The sequence below is a fragment of the Prunus avium genome, chromosome 3, assembly GCF_965620075.1.
Source record: "Prunus avium chromosome 3, drPruAviu1.hap1.1, whole genome shotgun sequence".
In the NCBI taxonomy this organism is placed as follows: domain Eukaryota; kingdom Viridiplantae; phylum Streptophyta; class Magnoliopsida; order Rosales; family Rosaceae; genus Prunus; species Prunus avium.
Window position 1 is genome coordinate 6,242,311 of NC_142286.1, and position 13,727 is coordinate 6,256,037.

Genomic DNA, 13,727 nt, shown 5'->3' on the forward strand with positions numbered 1-13,727 from the left:
GACAGAGTAAACGTTGAGATCAAAGCTGAGCTGTGGGTAGGGAGCGATATGAATTTTTGCACCGTTGGATTGTGGACAGGGATATCATCATGTTGTTGTCTTTGATGGACGGTTGAAATTCACTTGGTTTGGTTGGACACGCCGTACCAAATCCCACTACAACTCGGGCTTGTCACGACTCACGAGTCAAAAATCGGAGCTCCAGTCTGCTACCAAACTCAAGTCAACTCGCTTACTTGTCCAATTTATTATAATATTTAGATGCAAAAAATATAATTGGCTTTTTTTTATCGCGCAAAAATTATATATATATATATATATATATATATATATATATATATTTATAATTACTCTTATTTATTGAAGTTGTTTTAATATTTGATAACAACTTGTTAATATATATTTGTGTTTACCATTTATGTGTTGACAAAAAAATATTTTTTTGTCATATAAATGATTACTACAAAAAAAAGTGGCAATAGTTACTATTATGTCACCAAATTTGATGACTGTTGTGGGGTTACTAAAGGCTTTAGTCACTAAAAAAAGCAAAAAATGTGACTAAAGTCTTTAGTAACCCCCACAACAGTCATCAAATGTCCCTAAATAATGGTAACTGTTGCCAATTTTTTTTTGGTAGTGGATGAAGAGCTATGCAACTTATCAATTACCGTTTCTTTAATAAAACGGGTACCATAATATGAATCAAACGGGTAAAAATTAAAAGTTAGTATATAAATGAATGAATGACATATGTTTTGTAATGATTAAATTTTCATCTAATAACTTAGAAACGTAGTTAGTGTACTATTAATAAACTACAAACAATATACATATATACAGAGAGCTTTAGTTAAGGATTCCCTCAAATAACTTGAGGGATATCTTTATAGGTCCCACAAAGCATTGTATTTCAATAATCTAAACTATCTAGTTTTTATGTATTTCCTCAAAGATCATTTTTGCAAAAAATCACTTCAATCCAAAACTATTTGACCACTCAATTAGATGGTTTTTATTATAGTCTTTTCTTGAAACACTATATTCGTCCATTTTGTTGATCCCAACTAGATGCCTTAATGATTTTCAATTTTCATGATTTTTTGCAAAGATGATCTATGAATGAATACTTGAAAAATAGATAGTTTTGATTGTTGAAAAAAAAATCGTAGGGAACCCTAAAGGGTGGCCCTCAAATAAAATTATTTGATGGATCTCTCAATAGAAAGAGACTGTACATATATATAGCATATAACAAGCAATGTCTTTATTTGACCAACTAATAATTTTGGTTCAGTAATACTTTTTTTTTTTTGCTTCTATTGTTGAAAGATGTCTCAAGTTTGAATCTCCAATCATTTAATGACAAAAAAGTAATGTGTTTATTTTTAGAAAAAGTAATCTTGTATATAATAGAAGGTAAGTCTCTGTTTATATTTTATTATAATATGATTCTTAACTTCATATTAAGAAGTCTCTGTTTATATTTTGTTATAATTATACGTTTAGCTGAGGACCTTGCAGTTATTCAGTTCTTAGATGAGGGCCTCCTTGCAGTGCAGCAACCCAGGAATGTAGGTTACAATTGATAGATATGTCTTTGTATTGGTTCTTTGGCTCCAGACTATACCAAACTTAAGAAATGTGCTGGCCAGAAGGTTGGCAGATTATACAACACATGCAAATATGTCTCTAAGCGTTTGGTATTGCTATGTTAAAAAAATAAAAAAAACTATTTCTGCCGTGTTGCGAGAATAATCAGTTATAAAAGAAAACAGTGAAGTATTTGGTAAATTGTATTTGTAAAAGTGTTGTGAGTGATCAAAAATTTAATGAGTATTTTTTTTGGTACTTACAATTTCTATAGTCTTTCTAGAAATAAAAGTAAACATTAAATCATATAAATTTAACCGCGCTAGTTCATAGCTCCATAAACTAATTTTCAATAAGTTTTAACATAAACCAAATAGGGTTTAACACCATAGTGGATTGAACATCTAAGGCTTTTTACCTAGATTGACCTTACTTCCTTCATGCATTCATATCATACATGACAAATTGTTTTATGCAAAAATATTGACTAAGTATGAAAAATGGGTTTTCGGAATAATCATTTTCTCAAGATAATTTTTGGCGGCTTTTATTCCTCACACATCAAATAAGAAAACTTGATTGTATGAGATTTTAGTATGAAGTATATATTGACTTAATGAGGCATCATTTTTAGCCTAAATCGTATTTTGCACTAAAACCGATTTTTCATATTTTGATTTGTTGGGAATTTGATTTTCTAGTATTTTTATTTGAATCTAAATGGGGGTTACTTCCTTATTTACATTGTAAACTTAAGTAAATGGAGGAATATAAAAATAAATAAAAGTAAAATGACAAAGACATTTACTTAAATGTTGAAAATGGAAAGCCACTAACACCGCAACTGACTGGGCTAATATTGAAAATAAGTTAAATATATAAGTTTTATATATTTTTTTTCTTAAAAACAACCACACTAGGCTATAGCCCACTGTAGCCCTTAGAGCAAGTCCACCCCAAAAGGCTAAGGCAAGGCAAAGGCAAGGCAAGGGCTGCCACTATTCACATGAATTAAACAAGCTTTTCATATATTATTTTCGGTTGCCACGTGTCACTATTTATTATAAAATTATCACCTAAAATTTCAAATAACATTTTCGGATAAAATTTTCGAATTAAATTTTCGGATAAGATTTTTGGTTGCCACGTGTCCATCATTTTTCGGATGAGATTCTCGGTTGCCACGTGTCTTATTTCAGATAAAATTTTCGGATATTTATTTTAAAAAAATTGTAATCTCAGATTTCAGATAATATTTTCACCCTCTAAAATTGCGCCATGTGTCCCATGTCAGATACGATTTTCAGATATTTAAAAAAAAAATTATAATCTCAGATTTCAAATAAGATTTTCATCCTCTAAAATTGCGCCACATGTCTCATGTCATATAAGATTTTCAAATATTTTAAAAAAAATTAAAATCTCATATTTAAGATAAGATTTTCACCCTCTAAAATTGCGCCACGTGTCCCATGTCAGATAAGAATTTCAAATATTTTTTTTAAAATTATAATTTCAGATTTCAAATAAGATTTTCACCCTTTAAAATTGCGCCATGTGTCATCTCTATCTTTTGAATCCCTCTATTAAACTACACCATCAACTCATACCTCTCACACTAGATCTTATCTATTCCTTCATTTCTCAGATTTTACAAAACACATTCTACTCTCAATGTCAAACTTGAGGAGGGTGTTGGAGAGGCAAGAGCGAGAAGAGGAAGAAATATGGCGCAGACGTGCTAAGGAAGATTGGGAGGTCGATGAAGAAGAGGAAGAAATGGTTGTAGCGGTGTGTATGCTTAATGAATCAAGGCAACACCACCGTCGTCGTGCCCCGAATGTGGACAGACGTAGGCAGTCTCGGGGTAAGAATCTCTTGGAAGATTACTTTATCCCAAATTCGTTATATCATGTTTCTAAGTTTTGAGAGAGATATAGAATGCAGCCACATTTGTTCCAAAAAATCATGCAAGATATTTGTAATTACGACACATACTTCATTAAGAAGTATGATGCTGTTGGAGTTTTGGGTCTTCTCCCGGAGCAAAAACTTACAGCTGCTTTGCGGATGGTTGCTTATGGGGCATCTGCAGAGCAGGTGGATGAGATTGCAAGGATGGGAAAATCAACTATCCTAGAGTGCTTGGTGAGATTATGTGATGCAGTAGAAAATCTCTACACGAGGGAGCACCTTCGCAAACCTACGCCTAGGGACCTCCAAAGGCTTCTACAAAAAGTTGAGGCTCGAGGTATTCCAGGAATGATTGAAAGCATCGATTGCATGCACTGACAGTGGAAGAATTGCACAACTGCTTGGCAAGGAGATTATAGGAATCGAAAGGGCCAAAAAAGTATAATTCTGGAGGCCATAGCTTCATTCGACACTTGGGTTTGGCATGCCTTCTTCGGAGTTGCCGAATCTCAGAATGACCTCAATGTGCTTGGTCAATCCCCGGTGTTCAACGATGTATTGCGAGGTCATACCCCCTAGATCACGCACCAAATCAACAATACCATATACTCTGGTGCGTACTACCTTGCCGACGGAATTTATCCTAGGTGGACGACATTCATGAAAACAATTCCGAATCCCCAATCTGAGAAGGAAAAAAGCTTTGCTGCATTTCAAGAAGGTAACAGGAAAGACGTGGAAAGGTATTTCGGTATCTTGCAAGCTCATTGGGGTATTATTAGGGGTGCTGCTCGGATGTTTGATGAGGAGGTGTTGCAGAGCATTATGATGACTTGCATCATCCTCTATAACATGATTGTGGAGGATGAGTATGATTATGATGCTCCAGAGGTGTTCGAATCGGATCCCATGAACACGGCCTTGATAAGAATTTATGAAAGGCCGATGGGACCAAATGGACATCCATTGGAGCACGAACCGTTTCTTCGGGATAACAACCCCATGATTGATCATTACCAGGAAATGCAATCTTTGTATGGTCACGACAGGCGTCAAGTTGACTTGATCGAGCACTTGTGGGAGATGAAAGGCAATCACAATGGATGAAGTCAAGATTAATACTTTGTTTTCAAGTTTGCTTTATTTTGTGTGTGGTGTGTTTGGAATTATGTTTTGCTTTTAATTATGTTTTATTTTGTGTGTGGTGTGTTTGGAATTACGCTTTGTTTTTAATTATGCTTTTAATTATGCTTTGTTTTGTGTGTTGTTTGCAATAAAATAAGGTTTGGTTTTAATTAAATTTTGTTTTCATGTGCAAATATTTTTAATAAATAGTCATATTATTTAATACTTTCTTTGTTGAATAAAAGGGAAACAATACAACAATTCTTAATACATATGGCAAATCTTTCAATCCAACCTAATGGTTTTGATCATTTAACCAATCCGTATGGCTAGGTCCGTCGTCATGGAAAAGTTTTCTTCTCATCACATCCCTTCGTTTCATCTTCCAATAAGACTTTGTTTCAGGAGACATATGGGTGGTATCCATGGCCATGATTTTCATCTCTCTATCCTCCATGTCTTCTTCTTGTGCTTACTGCCTTTCAATTGCTAATGCTTCATGTTGTGCCTTGTCCGCTTCTTCTCTTTTCAAGTCTCTCTCAAGTCTTAGTGCACTATTCTTAGCAATTTGCTCCAAAAACTGTGCACATTCGTTGTTCGAAGTGCTCCCTTTCTTCGCCTTTGCCGCCTTTCTCCCAATAGGTCTCGGTGCACGTGGGAGTGGTGAGTCTTGATCCATTGGGGAGTCCAATCCCGAATTGTGGAGCGGCGTCTCATTCAACATAACCATCGGAGCAGTGCAAATAATTGGTGACTCTAGAACAATTCTTTACAATTTCCCAATATTGGTGACTTTAGAAACTTTTTTTGCCTTGCCCCATGGCACCGAACCACATTTGTGCTTGTACGATCTATTAAAAATAAATAATTGGAAATGCAACCAAAAAATGAATATGGAAGAAAATATAAATAATTTGGAAATGCAAGAAAATAAAATTGATTATGCAACAAAATAAAAACAATTTAGAAATGCAAGAAATAAAATGATTATGCAACAAAAAAATAAATATGTAAGACAATATAAACAATTTACGAATGTGTGAATAAAAATTATTATGCAACAAAATATAAATAAATTAGAAATGCAAGAAATAAAATGATTATGCAAGAAAAAAATAAATATGGAAGAAAATATGAACAAAAAAAATGATTATGCAACAAAATATACAAAAATTAGAAATGCAAGAAAAAAAAATTACATTAAATTGAATAAAATGAGAATTATAAATATTTTACCTCATCGGTAAGATTTTGACCGCTTCGAATGTTGTCCCTCGCTTTTGCCAAGGCATCCCTCCATTTCCCTAACTTTTTATTCAAAATTTTCCACCTGGAGGCTAAGGCCATTTCCGTTCGAGCCGAACCGGATCTTTCAGTAAATTCTTCATGAATTTTTCTCCACATATGAGAAAACTTCATCTCATTGCCTGACATAGGGCAATGACTAACTTTCACCCAAGACTCACACAAGACAATATCTTCCACAGTAGTCCAAGCGCCTCCGGCTTTGACAGAAGAGGCCATTTGTTTTTTGATACAAATGGAAACTAGTAGAAAAATGTGAGTGGAATGGAAAAAATATTGGAAGGAGAAGAGTTTGTATGAAGATTTGGTGTGGAAAGTGAATAAAATTGATAGGTATTTATATGGAAAAAAATTCGAATTTTTTTGAATTTTTTTTGGATTTTTTTGGCCAAAAAAACGAGGGCCATTGGATTTCTGGAAAAAAAACCATCGCAGTGCCCAAGAAGAGCCACGTGGCATTTTTCCATTGGGTTCTGTCAGCACTGACATCAGTGCATTCGAGCTTCAGCCCAGGCAGGATTTGCCCGTGGGCTTGCCCAGGCTGGTGGGTCCTAGTGCTTGTTCGGGCTGGTTTTGTTGCGCTGGAGTAGAGGTGTCAAACGGGACGGGCCGGCCCAGCACGGCACGAGCCCAGCCCGTTTAAATGAGGCACGGCACGGCACGAGCACGAATATTAATGGGCCGTGTTCGGCACGGCACGAAAATTTGGGCCGAGCCGGGATCAAGAAATAGGTCCAATGGACCGGGCCGGCCCATGGCCCGACATGGGCTGGGCTTGGCCCGAGCCCGCTTCAAGCACGGCACGAGCCCAAGCACGGCCCATTTAGCTTTTTTTTTTCTTCTCAAAATGTCAAAATGCAATAATTTGACATCTAATGTCATTGTTTATATGTTTTTTTTATAAAAAAAAAAATCATAAACATATATTTGATGTCTTTCATTTTAGGAAAATTACTTGGGTCCTTAGTTAATTAAACATATCAACTACAAATTAATTAAACAACATTGGACTTGATATCTAATCAATACATATGACATATACGCTTCCTATAATCAAAGCAAAACATTTCTTCACATATAAAATAATAAGTTGTTTAAAGATGAAAAGTTCAAGTGGACTTTGTAGAGTTGGATATTTTTTGCCCTCCGCCCCTTCATATTGTTTGGATGTTTGATTGATTAATATTTTCAAATAGTTCATAATTTCTTGCCTCTAATTATATTTTTAATGTTTATAAATTGAATTATCTAGTGGAAAAAAAAAATCAAGTGAAAAAAATTCAAATTAAATGGGTTGGTTCTTGGGCCCGAGTATGGCACGAGCACGAGCACGGGCACGGCACGAGCCCGGCCCGGCCCGTTTGAATATGGACATGGGCTTTGGGCCGGGCCAGGATCAATGATTTTATTAAATGGGCCAGCACGGCACGGCCCGATAAATTAAATGGGCCGGCCCGGCACATCACGAAAATGTTAAAAGCACGGGTTTAAATGGGACGAGCCGGCCCGGCACGGCCCGTTTGACACCTCTACGCTGGAGGGGGATTTGGGCTCTCAGGGGGCCTGTTGCCAGGGCAGGGCCCCTGCGCTGGACATGCTCTTAGTGTGGTTCCGCCCTTGTAAGTAGGGGGGGATTAATCCAACCATTCGAATGTGGGGACACCTTGCGATATTTAGCAAAAAAGGAATACATAGGGTCATTGCCTTGTTGCCACGCTGAACAAAAGGAATATTAAAAAAATAATAATAAAAACAATAAATTGAGCCTACTAGAGGAGTGCTGTTTGTTGTTTAGGGAAGGTCACATAACAATTAATCAATCAATGTACAAAATAACTGTTGAGAATTATGAACCAAAAATTGTTAGTTAGTCCTACATTAGGGAAGGGGCCATTTAATATTAAAAATATTAAGTGAAATGTCGCCTTTAAAGTTTTATTTATAATTAAAATCTCGCACGTAATGTAAGCACTACGAGGTGATTTGGTAGCATATTCATAAAAAGTGGGCTTAAGGCTATAAGTGGTTTGGCAGGCTACATGATGAGCGCCCACCAATAACAGTAACAGCATGGATTGTAATTAAGTAATCTCACCCCATGAACTTATATATAAGTTTGTTGCCACCCTTTTTTTCCTACAACTTCAAAACTAGGTATGAAAATGCTTTCATGATTGAGTGTGCATAAGTAATTTGTTTGCTCATAACCCATCGTATATTTTCACATTTTTTGTTTTGGCAGATTAGAATTTGATCTGATTTGCTTGAATATCACAATGGCGCTTACATCTGCTCCACCAACACTCCCCATGCCAAGCTTGCTATCAACCATCCCTACAAATAAATCAATATCATGTTGTGGAGGAACAAATTATGGCTCTAGTCAAAGTAAGCCTAATTCTGCACGTGCTATTAATTTTCAAGCAAAGGTCTTTCCCAAAGAAAATGTCATCACTTCCCCCAAACAAGAAGATGATAAAACTGTCACACCCGCAGCAGCTACTAAGAAAATACCACAACATTTGAACCGGGAATCGAGGAAGTTGGACGGGGTTTATGACACTTTTGGTGGAAAATTGGGGCAGGGGGGCCTTGTTTTTCAACAGAACTTCTCAATTAGATCATATGATTTAGGCCCTGATGGCAAAGCAACCATAGGGTGCTTGATGGAACGCTTACAGGTAGGTTTTGGATTTCTTTGTCTTTATTAAAAGATAGCATAAGTAGTGTGCTAAAACTAATGCTTTATATGTGACTAGTTCTTCATAGCTTTTGTGAAGGAAGTTGAGGTTCCACCCCAAAACCAATTGGCAATGGGGGGAGTAACCCAACTCCTTATAAGCCTTGCTAGGTTTCTCAACTTTCCAATGTAGGACTCTTTACCTTCACATTCTCACTTTTTGTATGTGTAGGAAACATCAATTCAGCATTGTAGGAGTGTTGGGCTCTATGCTGGTGGTTTTGGTTCGACACCAGAGATGGGCAAAAGAGGCCTAGTATGGGTGCTGTGTAAATTGCAGACTGTAGTGGAAAAATATCCTTCTTGGTAAACTTTGAATATTATTTGTTTATATAGCTAGCCTTTCATTGTTTATAACCTCTACTACTCTTAACATATTTTTTCTTTCTTTCTTTCAGATATATGTATATGAACAGCCATTTTAACTTCTATGTTTGGAACTTAATTTGTGGAAATTATTTTTCATCAAACAATAATGTTGTGTTCTGTGTTTGAAGGGCTGATGTTATTCAAATAGATACCTGGACTGGTGCATCAGGAAACAATGGTCTGTTCCGGGATTGGATCTTTCGTGATTACAGCACCGGAGAGATCTTAATTCGAGCAACTGGGTTGGGATCCAAACTAAGATTCTCAAATGCAATACTATCTTTATTTTTTGTTTTTTTGGCTGTGATTTGATATTGGTCCTATGCAGTTTTTATATGATGATGCACATGGAGACAAGGAAATTTTCTAAAGTTACAGCAGAAATCACAGATGAGTTAAGATCTGGTGGTCTCATGGATTCTGATCCTCTCATTGACATCAAAAATGCTAAACTAGGACGATTGGATATTGATGCTAGAAACTATTTTCAAACATCAGTAGCAGTAAGTATATCTTATGCTTAAAACATGGAGACATTGAAGCATTGTTTTTTGTTCTTGAAGCAATTGACTAACACATGCTTATCATCTTAAAATCACAGAAGCCTGGTTGGAGTGATTTGGATGTCAATCAGCACGTGAGCCATGCAAAATACATAGACTGGGTTTTCGAGGTGAATCCTTTTCCAGGGCTACTTTTTCATAACTTATAGTTCATGTTCATATATATACATATATTAATTGTTTCAAAAATGCTCTCTTCTAATTGGAAATTCATGATCATGGTTTCAGAGCATTCCCTTCTCAGTGCTGGAGACTCATGAGCTTTCGTCTATGACGTTGGAGTATCGAAGAGAGTGTCGGAGGGACAGTGCGGTGCAGTCTCTGACTGCAGTTGCTAGAGATGGAACAGGTGACTCCACTCATAACCAACGGGTAGAGTTTGATCACTTGCTTCGCCTTGAGACAGGGTCGAAAGTTTTGAGGGCAAGGACCGCGTGGAAGCCAATATGTGATGGCTTTATTAGCACACTGAAGATTCCAGCTACAAATGGATGTACATAACGTATTTGGAGAAAAATAATAATTGCTACTTGCACTTGATGGAACCCTAAGTTTCTAATTGTACTATGTTTTACTGAATAACTGCTACCCGCACCGCAGTCGCTTGTATCCTGATATATGCAACTGGTTTTTAAGAAATGTACTACGTTTTTCGAGTACATAACTGGGCAAAAGCCAATTTCAAAATGCATATAGCTATAGGGCAAAAGATATATATATGTCGAAATCGCTAAACTAAAGCATTTGATCCATCGAAACAATTATCAAACTAGTAAGAAATGGCAGACCCAAAAGGGTTGGCAGATTTTAAGTGGTGCAAATTTATATCAAAATAAGTTCCATTCTTAACATTCTAGTTCTACCGGATGCTCTGGTTTGCACTCTCTTTCTAGCTCAAATTAAGTTTGGGAGTGATTAACATTTTATTTTTATGCATCAGAAATTTTGGGAGTGATTAAGGACTTTTTGCTAATCCCAAGCAGCTCGAGTCGCAAACAGAATAACTTGATATACAACTCCCAAGAAGAACTTGTATGTCATGGGGATAACACTGTTTTGTTATTTCTATTCAATCACATTCTGCCATGTGGGCTTGACAGAACATGGTTGTTTAGGGATAGCAAAACAATGTTATTCCGAGATATGCAAGTTTTTCTACTACTTTTGGCACAAATACCTTATCTTTTACTTATGTGCTTTTAATTAAATACATAAGTACTTTCAGCAATATTTATTTAAGTTGATGGGCATATATTCCCGAGACATGCAAGTTTTTTAACTACTTTTGGCATAAATATCTTATCTTTTACTTATGTGCTTTTAATTAAATACATAAGTACTTTCAGCAGTATTTATTTAAGTTGATGGACATATATTTCCAAGACATGCAAGTTTTTCTCCTACTTTTGACATAAAAATCTTATCTTTTACTTGTGTGCTTTTAATTAAATACATAACACTAGTAAAAAAAAACCTTTGCGCGACCAAATTTTGCGCGACGAAACACAATTCGTCGCTCAAAGTTACTTTGCGCGACGACAATTAAACTTCATCGCTCAAAGTCTAAATTTTGCGCAACGAAGCACAAATCGTCACACAAAGTCATTTTGCGCGACAAACCTTTGCGCGACGAAACAATAAAATTCGGTGCACAAAGTCTTGAGCGACGAAGTGTGGTTCGTCTCGTAAAGTCTTTACAAAAATAAAGAAAATAAAAAAATTATTTGTAAAAATCTTTGCATGACTTTGCGCGACGAAACAATAACATTCGGTGCACAAAGTCTTGCGCGACGAAGTGTATTTTGTCTCGCAAAGTCTTTACAAAAATAAATAAAATAATTTTTTTAATAAAAATCTTTGCATGACTTTGCGCGACAAATTTATAAACTTCGTCTCGCAAAGTCTTTACAAAAATAAAAATAAATAAAATAAAAAAATTATTTTGTTAGAAAAATATAATATTTTAAATGTATTATATTTTAAATTGACGATCAAATTGGTTCATTGTATTCATATAGGGTCAAGGAGTGTAGCTGTAAAAAATCATCAAAATCGAAATTGAAATAACCGTTAAATCGTGATTTTTCATTTATAACCGTCGAAAAATGTTGTCCTATTACTTGATCTCTGAATGTTTATTTTTTCCGATTTTTGGCGTATATGATCTCGAAGTATAAACAAACAAGTTTGACGGTTGGATCTTTGAAACTAGTTTCATAGAATGCGTATGCCATCAAAACAATATATTCACTAACAATTAAGAGTTTATTTATACTTTCATTAAATACAACATAAGATTTTGTGGTATCCACTAGTGTAAATATTTTAAATTGAAGATCAAATTGAGTCATTGTATTCATATAGGTTCAAGGAGTGTAGCTGTAAAAAATCATCAAAATCGGAGTTAAAATAACCGTTAAATCGTGATTTTTGTTTATAACCATAGAAAAGTTTTGTCCCATTACATGATCTTTGAATGTTTATTTTTTCTGATTTTTAGGGTATACGATCTCGAGGTATAAACAAACAAGTTTGACGGTTGGATCGTTGAAACTAGTTTCATAGAATACATATGCCATCAAAACAATATATTCACTAACAATTAAGAGTTTATTTATACTTTCATTAAATATAACATAAGATTTTGTGGTATCCACTAGTGTAAATATTTTAAATTGATGATCGGATGCAGTCATTGTATTCATATAGGGTCAAGGAGTGTAGCTGTAAAAAATCATCAAAATCAGAGTTGAAATAACCGTTAAATCTTGATTTTTCGTTTATAACCATAAAAATGTTTTGTCCCGTTACTTGATTTCTGAAAAAAAAAAAAAATTCCCGATTTTTGGCGTATATGATCTCGATGTGTAAACAAATAAGTTTGATGGTTGGATCGTTGAAACTAGTTTCATAGAATGTGTATGCCATCAAAACAATATATTCACTAACAATTAAGAGTTTATTTATACTTTCATTAAATATAACATAAGATTTTGTGGTATCCACTAGTGTCAATATTTTAAATTGACGATCGAATGTAGTCATTGTATTCATATAGGGTCAAGGAGTGTAGCTGTAAAAAATCATCAAAATCAGAGTTGAAATCACCGTTAAATCTTGATTTTTCTTTTATAACCGTCGAAATGTTTTGTCCCATTACTTGATCTCTTAATGTTTATTTTTTCCGAATTTTGGCGTATACGATCTTGAAGTATAAACAAACAAGTTTGACGATTGGATCGTTGAGTAGCTTTAAATTTGTTTATTTTGTACGTATAACATTTAAGAAATTGAATAGTATATATATATATTTATTAGTAGGTTTAAATTTTTTTTAAGACTTTGCGCGACCAATATAATAATTCATCGCGCAAAATATACTCTAAAAATTTGGGCGGGTACCAAAAATGAGAATATTTTTTTAAATTTTTTTTACGACTTTGCGCGACTAATATATAGTAGTTCGTCGCGCAAAGTATACGCTAAAAATTTGGCGAGTACCAAAAATGGGAATTGAAAAAAAAAAAAATTACGAATTTGCGGGACCAATATATAGTCGTTCGTCACGCAAAGTATACCAGAAAAATTTGGGCGGGTACCAAAAATGCGAAATTTTTTTAAATTTCTTTTTCCAACTTTGCGCGACCAATATATACTAGTTCGTCGCTCAAAGTATACTCTAAAAATTTGGGCTGGTACCAAAATGCGAAATTTTTTTTAAAAAAAATTTCCAACTTTGCGCGACCAATATATAGTAGTTCGTCGCGCAAAGTATACTCTAAATATTTGGCGGGTACAAAAATGGGAATTTAAAAAAAAAAAAAATTACGACTTTGCGGGACCAATATATAGTCGTTCGTCGCGCAAAGTATACCCGAAAAATTTGGGCGGGTACCAAAAATGGGAAGCGGGAATATTGTGGTCGCGGAAAACTTTGAGCGACCAAAATTTCGTCGCGCAAAACCCTAAAAATTTGGGCGCGCACCAAAAATGGGAATTTTTTAAAAAAAAAAATTTCGAGACTTTGCGCGACCAATATATTGTTTCGTCACGCAAAGTGATACGGTTTTTAAAACCAAAATAACATCTCCACCATTTTCTCAATGTCTTCTACTCTT

The 13,727-nt window shown here is 35.0% G+C and overlaps 1 protein-coding gene across 1 annotated transcript; it reads left to right on the plus strand.

Moving 5' to 3' along the window:
- Positions 1-8,087: 8,087 nt before the first annotated feature.
- On the plus strand, positions 8,088-10,265 carry LOC110760089 (palmitoyl-acyl carrier protein thioesterase, chloroplastic-like). The gene is made up of 6 exons (XM_021962277.2): positions 8,088-8,618; positions 8,850-8,983; positions 9,175-9,288; positions 9,375-9,549; positions 9,648-9,719; positions 9,838-10,265. Exons 1-6 carry the CDS (start codon positions 8,214-8,216, stop codon positions 10,108-10,110), a joined length of 1,173 nt encoding a protein of 390 aa, XP_021817969.1. The 5' UTR covers positions 8,088-8,213; the 3' UTR covers positions 10,111-10,265.
- Positions 10,266-13,727: the final 3,462 nt, after the last annotated feature.

Bases quoted from the DNA above. Each gene is read 5' to 3' on its own strand.
- LOC110760089 (XM_021962277.2), top strand. From the start codon at position 8,214: ATGGCGCTTACATCTGCTCCACCAACACTCCCCATGCCAAGCTTGCTA. The intron at 8,984-9,174 runs GTAAACTTTGAA...CTGTGTTTGAAG, and splicing joins GTGGAAAAATATCCTTCTTG to GGCTGATGTTATTCAAATAG. The intron at 9,550-9,647 runs GTAAGTATATCT...TTAAAATCACAG, and splicing joins ATTTTCAAACATCAGTAGCA to AAGCCTGGTTGGAGTGATTT.